The following is a 13,585-nucleotide window of genomic DNA, read 5'->3' on the forward strand; positions in this document are numbered from 1 at the left end:
GAAAGGAGAAATTTTTCATGTCTGTAGGCACAGCTCGTTTTGTTGTCATGGTAAGGGTCATTGGACTCGTACGTCACATTATTCACGTGCCTTTGTAAAGTTCTTTTAATTAAAACCATGAAAAGAACTAACATACTATTTATTTTTATTAAAAATAAAACACTAATTTTTGAATAATTTATACGAAGACAAAAGCATTTCAGAGAAAAAGATGACAGTGAAAATTTTATCATTATCATAATCACCTCAGCCTAATACAGTCCACTGCTGGACATAGGCCTCCAACAGTTCTCTCATGTGTTTTGCCCATAGTCACCGCGCTGGGCAGCGGGTTGGTTGCCGCAGGGCTGGCTTTGTCGCACCGAAGACGCTGCTGCCCGTCTTCACCCTGAGTATTTCATACCCAGCAGTTGAATGATTATCCCACCATCGGTCGGCTTTTTAAGTTTCAAGGTGGTAGTGGAACTGTGCTATCCCTTAGTCGCCTCTTCCGACACCCACGGGAAGCGAGGGGGTGGCTATATTTTACTGCCGTAACCACGCAGCAATTTAATATTCTATATAAATTTTATTTTTACAACATTATGAGTAGATACTATATGTGTTATGAGTGTTATATATAAATATAAGTAAACTCACACTTAATTTATATTCACCATAATCATGATTGCTGCAATAACACTTATCTAACAATATTATTATTCATAATTAACGCCAAATAAATCAATTTAATAACATATAACACTACCGAAATTAAGTCAATAACAATAATCGTTATGTTCCTTGGAAATTGCGTTATTAATTCCATATCCGTACTTCAGTCAGTAGTGGTCAATTTGATTACGGTCATACCAACGTAATGAACTTCTATCATCGTAATCGTATCAGGTAGTGGTAAAATAACAACACGTTGTTTTAAATTTAAATTTACATGCATAATTTATTGTTGATTTTGTTAACGCATAATGACTTCATAAATTAGTTCGTTTGTATGTTTTAATGTTAAGCTCGTTTTGTCCTAGGAAAATGTTTAACTGAAAACGTACGGTTCGTACGCGCGAGACGCGTTGGCGCAACGATCACAGCACTGGTCTGTGGCTGTTGCGCTGGCGGTTGCGGGTTCGATCCCCGCACATAACAAACATTCGTTTTGGCCATACAGATATTTGCATGCTGTGTGGTTACGGCATCAAAGGATATAGCCACCCCTCGCTTCCCGTGGGTGTCGTAAGAGGCGACTAAGGCATAACACAGTTCCACTACTACCTTGGAACTTAAAAAGCCGACCGATGGCGGGATAACCATCTAAATGCTGGCTTTGAAATACACAGGCCGAAGACGGGCAGCAGCGTCTTCGGTGCGACAAAGCCAGCCCTGCGGTCACCAACCCGCTTTCCCAGCGTGGTGACTATGGGAAAAACACATGAGTTCACGCTATTTTTGGCGTGAACTTGTGGAGGCCTATGTCCAGTAGTGGACTGCGTAAGGCTGCTGTGATACAGATATTTGCCGTGGTCTGGGTGTTTGTGCAGTCCTTGTGGGTCTCCCCACCGTGCCTCGGAGAGCATGTTAGGCCGTTGGTCCCGGTTTTTATCATAATACACCTGATAGTGAACGCACAACGCATTGGAACAGCGTAGTTGATTACGCTCTGGTCATTCTCCTAAATGGGGAAAGAGGCCTATGCCCAGCAGTGGGAAATTATGGGTTGGAGCAAAGCAAGAAAAAAACGATTCGTAGGGTGGAATCACAGACAACATGATTGAAACCGCGAATTTGAGGTTTTTTTTTGTAATGTGTAAACTTTGCAAATAATAAACCAATTTTATAGTTTTTCACTCTTAGAATGTTAAAATATCTCTAAGTTTATGGTACAAAATATGAATGTATAATTACACAATAGTGTATTGTAATTAATTCTGTACTAAAAGGTTTATTTTGAAACTGTACTACAGTATGAATTAAATTGTTATCCACCAATAACAACTAAAACATTGTACCAATACCAACTAAAACAGTCTGAAGCGTTTCTAACTAGGTGACACGTGTCACTATCTGACGACAACTATGTAACAAGACTGTACTGTGTTTTACGTCTAAACACCGGACAGTACACTGGATTACAAATATATTTATACAATTACATCGTGTGAGTTGCGACCATGCTGGCGTAAATTAAAATCGAATATACATTACCTATTTATTTATTTTTTAGAAAATATCAAAAAAATTGCCATATAATAAATTTATCAAGCCCTAGAATTATTTATTGATTGATGAATCAACGCCTCATACGCAACAGTCCCCAATGACCAAAAAATTCAATTAAATATTTTTTTCTGACTTAAATCCTCGGGGAGTTCCGACAAAAAACAAAAAAGAAAATGGTTGTTTATAGTCAATCTTATAGAGCCTATCAGCTCAGTCGCAGTTCACATTATAAAACAATTCTTCCTTCTGTCTTTCACTATTTTAGTTTATAACACTTGAAACAAATTCAAAAATTTTAAGGATGACAAAATTAAAAGTATGATATTATGTGTATATTTTGTTTTAACAAATCTAACTTATTTTAGATTTTTGTATATAATTTTGTTTTTAAAATAATTTAAAAAAATGCATAATATTGTTTATAAATTTTCACCATGTTATTGTCTAAGATAGGCACAGATGCCAGCACCATAGCGACGCGTGTGTCTTAATAACAGTAATTATTGTTGATAAATAAATTTCGTCCCTTTCCTTTTTTATGCATATATAATATGAGTATAATTTGTATAGGGGTATATATATATATATATATATATATATATATATATATATATATATATATATACATCCTGCTAATAATTAGGCGTCCCACATGGGCCGAAATGCATCTAAACTGGCGTCCACCTCTTTTAGACGTCCGCATATCGGACGCCACTTTTTTAATCGATGTCACATTAGTCCTTTTGGCTCTAGCTACCTGTACAACAAAAATCGCCGGAAGGCAAAAAATCGTTGAGATATTTGCATTTGTATAACTAAAACTTCCGCGAAATTCCGCACCAACGGTGCAGCGCTAGTCTAGCGCGTATATCGACAGAGCGTATACTCTGCTAAAACTCTTCCGATACAACCGATTATTTGACGTCCTATTGCGACGTTGCCAAACTGACTGTATTTGAAGGTTTTGAAATATTCAATTAAGTCAAAACAAATCATTTAAAAACAGTTTGCCGAAGTTGCTACGCACGTGTCGCTGCTTATTTGACGCTCGGTTGCAATATACTGCTTAAGTAGTAAAATAAAATAAAAGTACACTTAAAAGGAAAAAGTGAGGCTTTAACGAATTTAAAAATTGAATTTACATATTAAACGGAAAAGTGACACTATTTTGTCATAAAAATAAAAATATTTCTATAAGTTAATATACATTATCTATACTTTTTTGCATGCATATGGAAGCCAGGCTGGGTAGCAGTCTTTGAATTTGAAAAAACAAAGGTTCTGTTACATTTAATACATTTTTGCAATGATCTTTTATTTGGTTACTGAGCGCCCCTACTGAAAATTTGTGTGTTTTGTTTAGTGACGGTTTGGTCATGGACGTCGAATATGTAGTGGTTCGAATATTAGGTATACAGGTTTACGACGTCCGTATATATAAGGTAAGGGCTACGCAATACGTAACACATATACGGACGTTAGTTTGACGCATACTGTTATTAAGGATACGAAGTTTTTTTTGCAGCTGTTCTGGCTTTTGACCCAATCCAGGCTACACGCAATGCCGTCAAAAAACTTTGGGACACTTTTAGACAATGAAAGTTTTAGATTGCTCTCGGTCTCCGGTTGGGAGCTCCACTGTGCTTTGAACACAGATCTCCGTGCGGAGAAAGAGGTCGATTCTTTCGGACTACACGGCCTTTCCTGTAACAAGAGTTCAGGTAGGTTTCCCGCTATGGTTCCCTAAACGATACCATAAAAAAGCTCTTGCCACCATCGACGTTCCTGCTCTTATCGAGCCTACTGGAATTAGTCGCAATGATGGCAAGAGACCTGATGGATTGACGTTGGTTCCCTGGGAAAGGGGACGGGCGCTTTTGTGGGACGCAACCTGCGTTGACACACTTGCTCCTTCTCATGTCAGGGAAACAGCCTTAAAAGCGGGAGCCACAGCGGAAAAAGCTGAAACGAATAAACGGCACAAGTATTCGTCATTAATTTCAAATTACATCTTTGTGCCATTTGCAGTCGAAACACTTGGACCTTGGAGTAGCAGTGCTAAATTTTTTTTAAATGAGATGACTCCTTGCCTTATTGCCTCCACTGGTGACAAGAGGGCTGGTGCATTTTTTTGCCCAGAGAATCGGCATAGCGATTCAACGAGAAAATGCTGTCAGCATTCTTGACACGATTCCACGCGGACATGATTTATACCAAAACTATCTGTAAATATTTAGTTCTTAAGTTGTGAATTGTAAATATGTATAATGTTTAATAAACTATTGTTATCCACTTAAAAAAAAGAGAACTTATAAACCTACTTAAAAGATATACTTTATATTTTATAAGTAAATATTGTTTGACGACGTTTAAATTTGCCAGACGACGACTTAGGTAAATCATTCTAGTGAAATAGAGTTAAGTAGTTAGACTATTTAGTCTGTATAAATAATATTTTAGCCATGAGTGAATAATATGATGAATAATATGTTGTTTGTAAAAGCAGGTGGCACAACTATTTGTGGCTATAAAACTTAATTAACCTATAAGATTCGTCAGCGAAGAAGAAAAAAGAATATCCTCGTATTCTTGAATACCCAGTTACCCATGTTCTAATGTTCTAAAATTACTTGAAATCCGTTTAGCTGTTTTGGCGTGATGAAGACACAACGACACATACAAACATATAAAAAAAATGTTCGATTCAGTAACCTGTATTCATAGACCGTATCACTTTTTTTAAATATCTTCAATGTACAGAAAGTATCCGTGGCAGGATAAGGGAACATTATTTATTATTATTCTTTGAGTCAAAGAATACTTATAACAAATGGACACAACGATAAATAATTATTTATTATATTATTATTCTGATGATGTGCTACGTCGTCAATAATTAAAATGTTAAAAGCCTAAATAAAATATATGTTGCAGCTTATTAAGAGAGCTATTATAAGATGAAAAATTGGAGGTGTTCCTATGACTGTTACATGTTAAAATTTCAACGAGCGTAATAGAATTATTTCTTAAGTTAACGATAGATGATCACACCTACTAGAAAACTGGCAACGTCGCATTTCAGCTTACTTCTCACTCATTTCATCATTACTTATATAGGACGCTAAATAATCGGTGCATTAAGTGAGGCTATATGGATATATGGAGGAAGCAATAACATAAGTATCATGAAAGGGGTTCATAAATGGTTGGGCACAACTGTAAGCAGAATATTCTCAAAAAAGAAATTTAAAGAAATTGATATAGCCCACGGAATTTAAAATGAAAAAAATAAGCAACATTCGCAGAAAAAACGTATAAAATGTAAGCATAAATGAGGGACGTCGTAATAACGCAGTTCGTGCTTGACGCCAAAAATGTATCTGGATGTATATATATATATATATATATATATATATATATATATATAGTATATATATATAGTATATATATATAGTATATATATATATATACTATATACAGTATATATATATACTATATATAGTATATATATACTAGCTGTTCCAGCGACTTTGTCCGCGTGGAATTTAACAAAAAAATTTATTGTTGAGTTATAAAATAAAAAAAAATCCAAAATAAAAGTAGCCCAAGTTAGCCTATCTGCCAGTGAAAGTCCCGTCAAAATTCATGTATCCATATGTATTTAGTAAAAAGGGGTTAATTTAAACGAACAGACACTCCAACTTTTTATATATATATACTAGCTGACCCCGCAAACGTTTCTTTGCCATATCTTTTACTATTAAACGAGCAATTCTTGTATATATATATATAATCTGAATCTCGGAAACGGCTCCAACGATTTTCATGAAATTTAGTATACAGGGGATTACGGGGGAGATAAATAAATCTAGCTAGGATTCATTTTTAGAAAATGTCGTTTTATCCCTGTTTTTAGGCAATGAAAAAATGGCTACAATATCGTTAAAATAAGAAGGTAAATTTCGCATCTGTCAATAAAGTTGTAATAGCTCAGGGGAAATCGGCCGATCGCGCTCGGCCGAAAAGATCATGATTCGAATCCTCACGTATTCCAGATCGATTATCGTTTTTTTTCTTTTTTTTTCTAAAAAAAATAAAATCGAAAAATATTATTCATATTTTATCAATATGTAATTCGTATTTAAATATGATTTTCAAAAAACACGATTTACTAAGAATACCGAGCTAAGCTCGGTCACCCAGGTCCTATGTTATTAACCCGCTTAATCCCCCCCCCTTATAACTTAGGGGTATGAAAAATAGATGTTGGCCGATTCTCAGACCTACCCGATATGCCCTCAAAATTTTATTAACATCGGTCGAGCCGTTTCGGAGGAGTTCAATGTTTAACACCATGACACGAGAATTTTGTATATTAGATAGTATATATATGTAGAATAACTTCTCTATCTATTTCCTCATTCTACATTAGTAAAAAGTTCTACATTATCTGTAATACCCTCTGATCTGGGGATTACCAAAGTACTCTCGAACAACACTTCGAACCAGACAAGAAACACGTAATTATTATATATTACATGCGTGTGAGAAAAGAGACTATTAATTTATTATACCAGATTTTAATACTTTTGTATCCAAGTTAGTAAGGGAATAATTACAATTTGAATTACTTGATTACAATAGTTTTGCATAGTATTGTAGGTTTTAGAATACTTGGTTTTAATTTTTATTATTAAGTTCGTTTTTCAATCTCTCTTATTTTATTCATAGCTTACTAATTTATTATCCAGCTTAATAGGTAATGAATATGATAGTAGTATTTATAATAATTATTTTGTAAACAGCAATTATGATAAGAAAGGAAATTTTATAATATGATTAAAAAAGAAAAAAAAATTATAGGTAAACAGGTTAAATTTGGTTGCAAAATATTGTAACGGTTATAAAAATATTTGTATTAAAAATATAAAAGCTGGAGTGATGAATTTAGATATACATATTTATTACTATGAAAAATAAATTAAAACATTGATGCAATTCACTTAAAGTAAATATTTTTATTTGTCGCTCTACATATAATATTCATAATTACAAACTCTCATTTACAGAGGATTAATTTTACAAAATCGCTTTACAGTCGGTTAGAAATAGCTTCTACATCTGTTATTGTAATTCTTTCAAATACCTAACTAATAGAAAATTTATATTTGAATTCGTTAAAAGACAGAAGTACTATTTCCTAATTTAAAAATAAAATTACTGGAACAAAATAAAGTAATAACAGTATTAGTTTACGTTGTGTTTTTTGTTTGACGCTTATCATCATCATAATCGAATTAAAACTTAAACATAGTTTCCAAAGCTTCGTTTATTGAACTGACAGCCTAACGACGTCTCACAGAAGTTCGCACTGTCCAGTGGCTGAAGCCCGAATGATTACAGTATTTTTTTTTTCGAATTGTTGAGTGCTGTTGGCCCTATCGTTGTAAACAACGTCACCGGTGAGAGGGGCCGGGTACTATAGACACCGGCCGCGAAGGAAGAAGGGGGCTCTAGGAGGGCTCGGGGAAGACGCTCGTCCTAAGGGTGTCTCCTAGCGAAATCGCACCTCGGCTTAGAACGTCGTCGGAGTGGAAAACATTACAGTATATTGAGTGCTGCCGTACAGTTCATTGCACGTATATATGCACGTTAAGTATTTTAATAAATCAAACGTGAATTACAAAGCAATGTTTTAAATAAAAGTAATCATTTTTACACTTTAATGATCAATCAATCTATACTAATATTATAAAGCTCAAGAGTTTGTTTGTTTGTTTGTTGGAACACGCTAATTTTTTTCAAATTAACTTGTGTGAAACCGCGGTGCACAGCTAGTAACTTATAAAGTGATTATAATACAATCAAATTATTAAACTGAATCAGTTCTATTGACGAATTATATCATAATAAAAGTTCTGTATGTTTATGTTTTAGATATATAATTCAAAGGAAAATAGATAATTATACAACATCAGAACAACTCAGTCCGTAAAACTTTTCTAGAAATGAGGAAATTAATAAAACTTTATTTATAATAAAATCAGTTAGATATTTATCTCGCGATAAGTAATAAATTTCATTAAATGTTGTAACATAAACTTCTATATATTAATTATACTTCTATATGTAGTATATTGTTAAATAATACTCAGTTGAACAGTTATTTAATGGAGTTTATATAATGGAGTTGCCCCAAAGCGATAGTAACGGTTACTCTTGCCATGTTAAGAATGCGAAAATGCTTGAGACTGAACCGGCTTGTTAGTCAGTTATTTTTAACCGACTTCCAAAAAAGGAGGAGGTTCTCAATTCGACTGAATTTTTTTTATGTATGTTACATCAGAACTTTTGACCGGGTGGACCGATTTCGACAATTTTTTTTTATCGAGAGGTGGTGTGTGTCAATTGGTCCCATTTAAATTTATTTGAGATCTAACAACTACTTTTCGAGTTATATCTAATAATGCGTTTTTACTTGACGCTTTTTTCGTCGACCTACGTTGTATACCACATAACTTTTTACTGGATGTACCGATTTTGATAATTCTTTTTTGTTGAAAAGGAGATATCCCTAGTTTTGTACCAAGATAAGAGGAAACCAGGATTTGATGATGGGATCTCAGAGAAATCGAGGGAAACTCTCAAAATTCCGCATATTTTTTTCTGGATGTACCGATTTTGATAATTTTTAATTTAATCAAAAGCTGATGTTTATCATGTGGTCACATTTAAATTTTATCGAGATCTGATAACTACTTTTTGAGTAATCTTTGATAGCGCGTAGTTACTTGACTATTTTTTCGTCAATCTACGTTGTATTACTTGTCAAAGTAATTGAAGTCGGTTTTTTTCGTTTGTCTGCAAACACAATTATATAAGTATAATATTTAAATTGAACATACTTGCAATTTTTTTTATTGCATTGCATTAGTTATTTTTGTACTATCTCTATTTGTCATAAAGCTAATATTCTTAAATAGTAGTTTCTTTGATAATAATAATATGAAGTAGTATTTTTTATGCTATCTAGCATAGAAGTTCTAGAATCTTAAGAACGACTTCACCTTTCAGGTAAATTACAACCTCGTGCAGTAGTTGTTTGATTATACTTGTAATATTTACATTGTTAACAATACTACCTAGAGGATGCACCAACAACGAACTAAATATTTCATTTTTCGTACACTGTACCCTGAATAATCTTGACGTTATTTCAGACAATATAATTTTTATCACTTGGACTATATTTTAATCTATACTTATACATGGAAAGCTAGTTTTTTTGTTTGGTTATATTGCGAACCGATCGAAATAATACCTGATCGATTAAATCTATACCTTAAGATGCAACTTGTTTCAGAGAAGGTTTTAGTTTTTTTTTTTTTATACATAGATAGGCTGGCGTTTGACCGCTATTTCACCTGATAATAAGTGAAAATGCGGTCTAAGATGGAGCACGCTTACCTAGAAGTAACCTATTCACTCGCGACTTAAAGATCCCCAGGTCATAGCTTTCGGGAAACACAGACGCTGGTAGAGAGTTCCATTCTTTGGCCGTACGGATCAAGAATGTACTAGCGAATCGCTTAGTGCGTATAGGGGGAATGTCAACCATATAAGGGTGATGTAACGCAGAGCGTCTGGTTGTACGATGATGGAAGGGGGAGGGGGGAATCAGGTCTTGGAGTTCTTGCGCACACTCTCCGAAGTGTATCCGATAAAAAACCGACAGGCCGGCCACCCCACGCCGATGATGTAAGCTTTGCAGCTTTGTGGCGACCAGTGCATCGTCACCGATGAGCCTCCTGGCTCGTCTCTCAATTGATTCAAGAAGCTCCAGCTGGTACTTGGCTGAGCAATCCCAAAGATGAGAGCAGTACTCCATGCATGATCGAACTTGTGCTTGATATAAATTCAGAAGCTGTTCCGGAGTGAAGTACCGTCTCACCTTCGAGAGGACGCCCAGTTTTTTGGCAGCTGTTTGAGCTTTTGCCTCTATGTACGAGCCAAAATTGAGGGTGGATGTTAGAGTAACGCCAAGAAGCTCCAGGTGGCCGGATATGGGCACGGGCACACCTCGGAAAGAGGGAGTCAGTTGGAAAGGACTCCGTTTTGCCGAGAAAAGACACGCCTGGGTCTTAGAGGCGTTGAACTCGACCAGATTTGCGTCACCCCAATCAGAAACGGCTTTAAGGGACAAGTTCAGACGCTGAATCATGGCTTCCCTCAGCGACTGGATCTTTAGTATATGATATGTTGGTGGATTATTCTATCGTGTATTGTTTTACCTACGACTTATCGTGTAAAAAAATATGGACGGACAGAGATCGCTAGTAGACTTAATATTTAGTTTTGATAATGATATATTACTATCTGTATGTTAACATTATTAACAATATTGATATCTGTTCGTACTTTAATCTAGATATAATTCAATTAACTGAGAATCTTTTTAATTGTCAAACAATGTTAGGCTAATATGATTTTATAAAACATAATTAATTTTTCACTAACAGGAGGCTGACCTGACTGCGGTGACTCGCGCGCTAAGCGACGGCGTGACCCGGACCTTCCCACTCGCCCGCTACACCCCCGTGTCCCCTCGCGAAAAGCTCAAGTCTTTGTTAGCCGAACATATGCCACGCTCGTTATACGAAGGCCTCTACACAGATTAATATTCTTAGCTACAATAAAACAGTTTGTATTAAAATCAACTTGAATGTTCTTACGATAACAAATTGTAACAAGCGACAGTGTCACTACTTCTATAATAAATTTCATCTACGAAAAATGATGTCGTTATCTAAATTAATATCATAAATTTTAAACTAAAATTGTATTTCGAACAAGTTTTCCCTTATACTAAATGAGGCCAGCTTGCCGTTGAAGCTTGCATGAATTATGTAAGCTTTTAAGGTCGAGTAAGTTTGCTGATCATTTATGCGAGCATCTAACCCTTGAACACGTATACAGTATCTTCTTTTACGAGAACGCAATAAGTGATAGAAGTGAGACTTTGACGTCTCCTCGATAATATCTTGTTTTTATTATTATGTATCTTCATGTTTTATTTATCACACGAATCATAAAAATGTGCCATCTAGTATAAAATTTATGTTAAATAAATATACCTACGCAAGTATTTAGATTATCTACGCTACTTTTATTTCTAGAAGTTTGTAGGCATAGAGAAAAGCTTTAGTACTAATAATTTATAAAATACGCAGTTACATATGTGTGTTAACTCTTTTGATATAAATACAAGCGTATTTTATTGATTTAGCTTAACATCACAGCTGATAAAATAAGTTTGCGTTTAAGCCTGACTACGAACCAATACAACGCGGGCATTAAAGAGAGAACGAACTCAATTTATGTATTTTTTTAAGTTTTTCAGGCGGATTTATGAAATCAGAAAACATTTACCAAAGTAGTAAAAATGATTTCCTTAATGAACTGATTATGTAAATCATGATTAGGCATAAAAATAACCATAGTTAAGTTTTTATGTTCAAATCCAATAACAAAATAGTTGGTCAACTCAACAAAATAGGATCAGCCATTTTTTATCGGCACTAACTAAATTTAAGCCGTCAGTCACACGTGCTCGTAAGCTATAGTCGTTTTAATGATTGATCTTCCATTTTAACATGGAAATGTGAAAATTATTTCAGCTTTTCTGTATTTATATACTATCATTTAAATAATATCCGTCTTTTAAATAATAATAGTGTACAAGTCATAAATAAAATCACAATTTGTTTTTTTATTCGTATTATTTTGAATATAATTTAATTTCAAATTTAAGATTGTTGTTTTTGAATATTTATCTTTTATGTTATAAGTAATTTAGTTCAATTTTATACTTAACGTCTTAATCATTGTGTAACCAATAATGTATTGTCTTGTTACGTGATCGTTGCCGAAGCACGGCGACGAATTTTGAAAATCAAGGATCCGAATATGGATACGGATACAAATAAAATATTGTATCACTTTCATTTACGGTTATAGCCGATTGTTCCGTATATTAGATAATTATCAAAGTAAGAGAAGAAAACAATAAATCACAACGGGATGTCTCTAGACTTAGTCTTATTTAGACTTCGTATCTATTCGAAATATTATTCGGAAATTTTATATCGGGTTCGATTACGGTTATGGATGGATTTTTGTTTTAGATATCCGATAGATTCTGTTTCGTTTGCGGAGCTCCATAACACCCCTAGTGAATATACACAGTACTATACTATATATTGTAGCAATTGTAGACAGTGTTTTACTTTCGTATATGTCAAGTTGGTGTTTAATAGTTGACAAAGTAATGTTGACAACTTTTATAGTACGCATTTAGAAAATTTGTTTATGATTTTGTAAAACACTTTTAAATATTTGGTAATTAATATAATCATTATGCTGACTTAAATTCAACAACAAAAGCAGGCACTTATAAATATAATTTAGACACGACATTTGTTACTAAACCATAATGACATGATTTTAATCATATAACAAGTGTTCAGAAATCATAATAATCATTTATATAACTTCAGATTCAACTACATTTCGGCTGCATTTACACGACGGAAAACAACAAATTGAAAGATTTTGCTTGTATGGATTTTTTAATGTTTGTTTATATATAATAAAGTTATTGGAAAATTTTGATCGTGTTTTAATTTTTAATTTGAACTTTACTTTATAATTAAAAAGTAAATAAACAGTTAACATTTGTATTAAACAAACAAATTTATTAAATAAATTTCTTACAGGATCAATGATTGGGGCCTCCTTTTAAGAATGTTAACGCCTGTGCCAAGAGACTCCGTTTTTACGTTAACATAACACAATAATAACATAGCAACAGTCAATAAAACTTTAACATTACAAAAAACATTACATTAACGGTAATGTTTAATGTAACATGTAAATGTTTCTATACAACTATAACATGTGAGGTGTCATTGAGGTGGGTGTATGAAAGTTAAGTATGTATGTGAGTGTGTACATTGTGTGTGTGATTTGTAGCGGAAATGTGTTAAGGGAAAGTAATTGAAAGGGTTCATAATCACCATATCCTCTATTTATCTATTATCAAAAATATTATGTGTGATACTAATTAACATGGTATATAAGAGCTTCTGTTTCCACATAACAAAATGTATTTATTTATTTATTTAATAAAAAGGTTTACCAACAGTGTTTGTACTAATACATTCATAAAATTAAAAAATATATATATAAAAACTAACACTAAATAAAAAAACCAATTAAAGGTAAACACAGCATGCAAATATACAAAAAAAAAAAAAAAAATTAAACAATTTTCCGAATATCAGTCAGTACCTGTCACTACAATCTAATAGTTACT

The 13,585-nt window shown here is 33.6% G+C and overlaps 1 protein-coding gene across 1 annotated transcript in view; it reads left to right on the top strand.

Annotated features, from left to right (window-relative positions):
• Positions 1-12,878, top strand: part of LOC123658548 (D-beta-hydroxybutyrate dehydrogenase, mitochondrial) — a 72,126-nt gene extending 59,248 nt beyond the window's left edge. Inside the window, exon 8 of the mRNA XM_045593932.1 lies at positions 10,731-12,878. Coding sequence (XP_045449888.1) covers positions 10,731-10,889 — 159 coding nt within the window. The 3' untranslated portion in view covers positions 10,890-12,878. The remainder of the gene's footprint in view (positions 1-10,730) is intronic.
• The last annotated feature ends 707 nt before the right edge of the window (positions 12,879-13,585 follow it).

This window comes from Melitaea cinxia, chromosome 12 (assembly GCF_905220565.1).
Source record: "Melitaea cinxia chromosome 12, ilMelCinx1.1, whole genome shotgun sequence".
NCBI lineage: Eukaryota > Metazoa > Arthropoda > Insecta > Lepidoptera > Nymphalidae > Melitaea > Melitaea cinxia.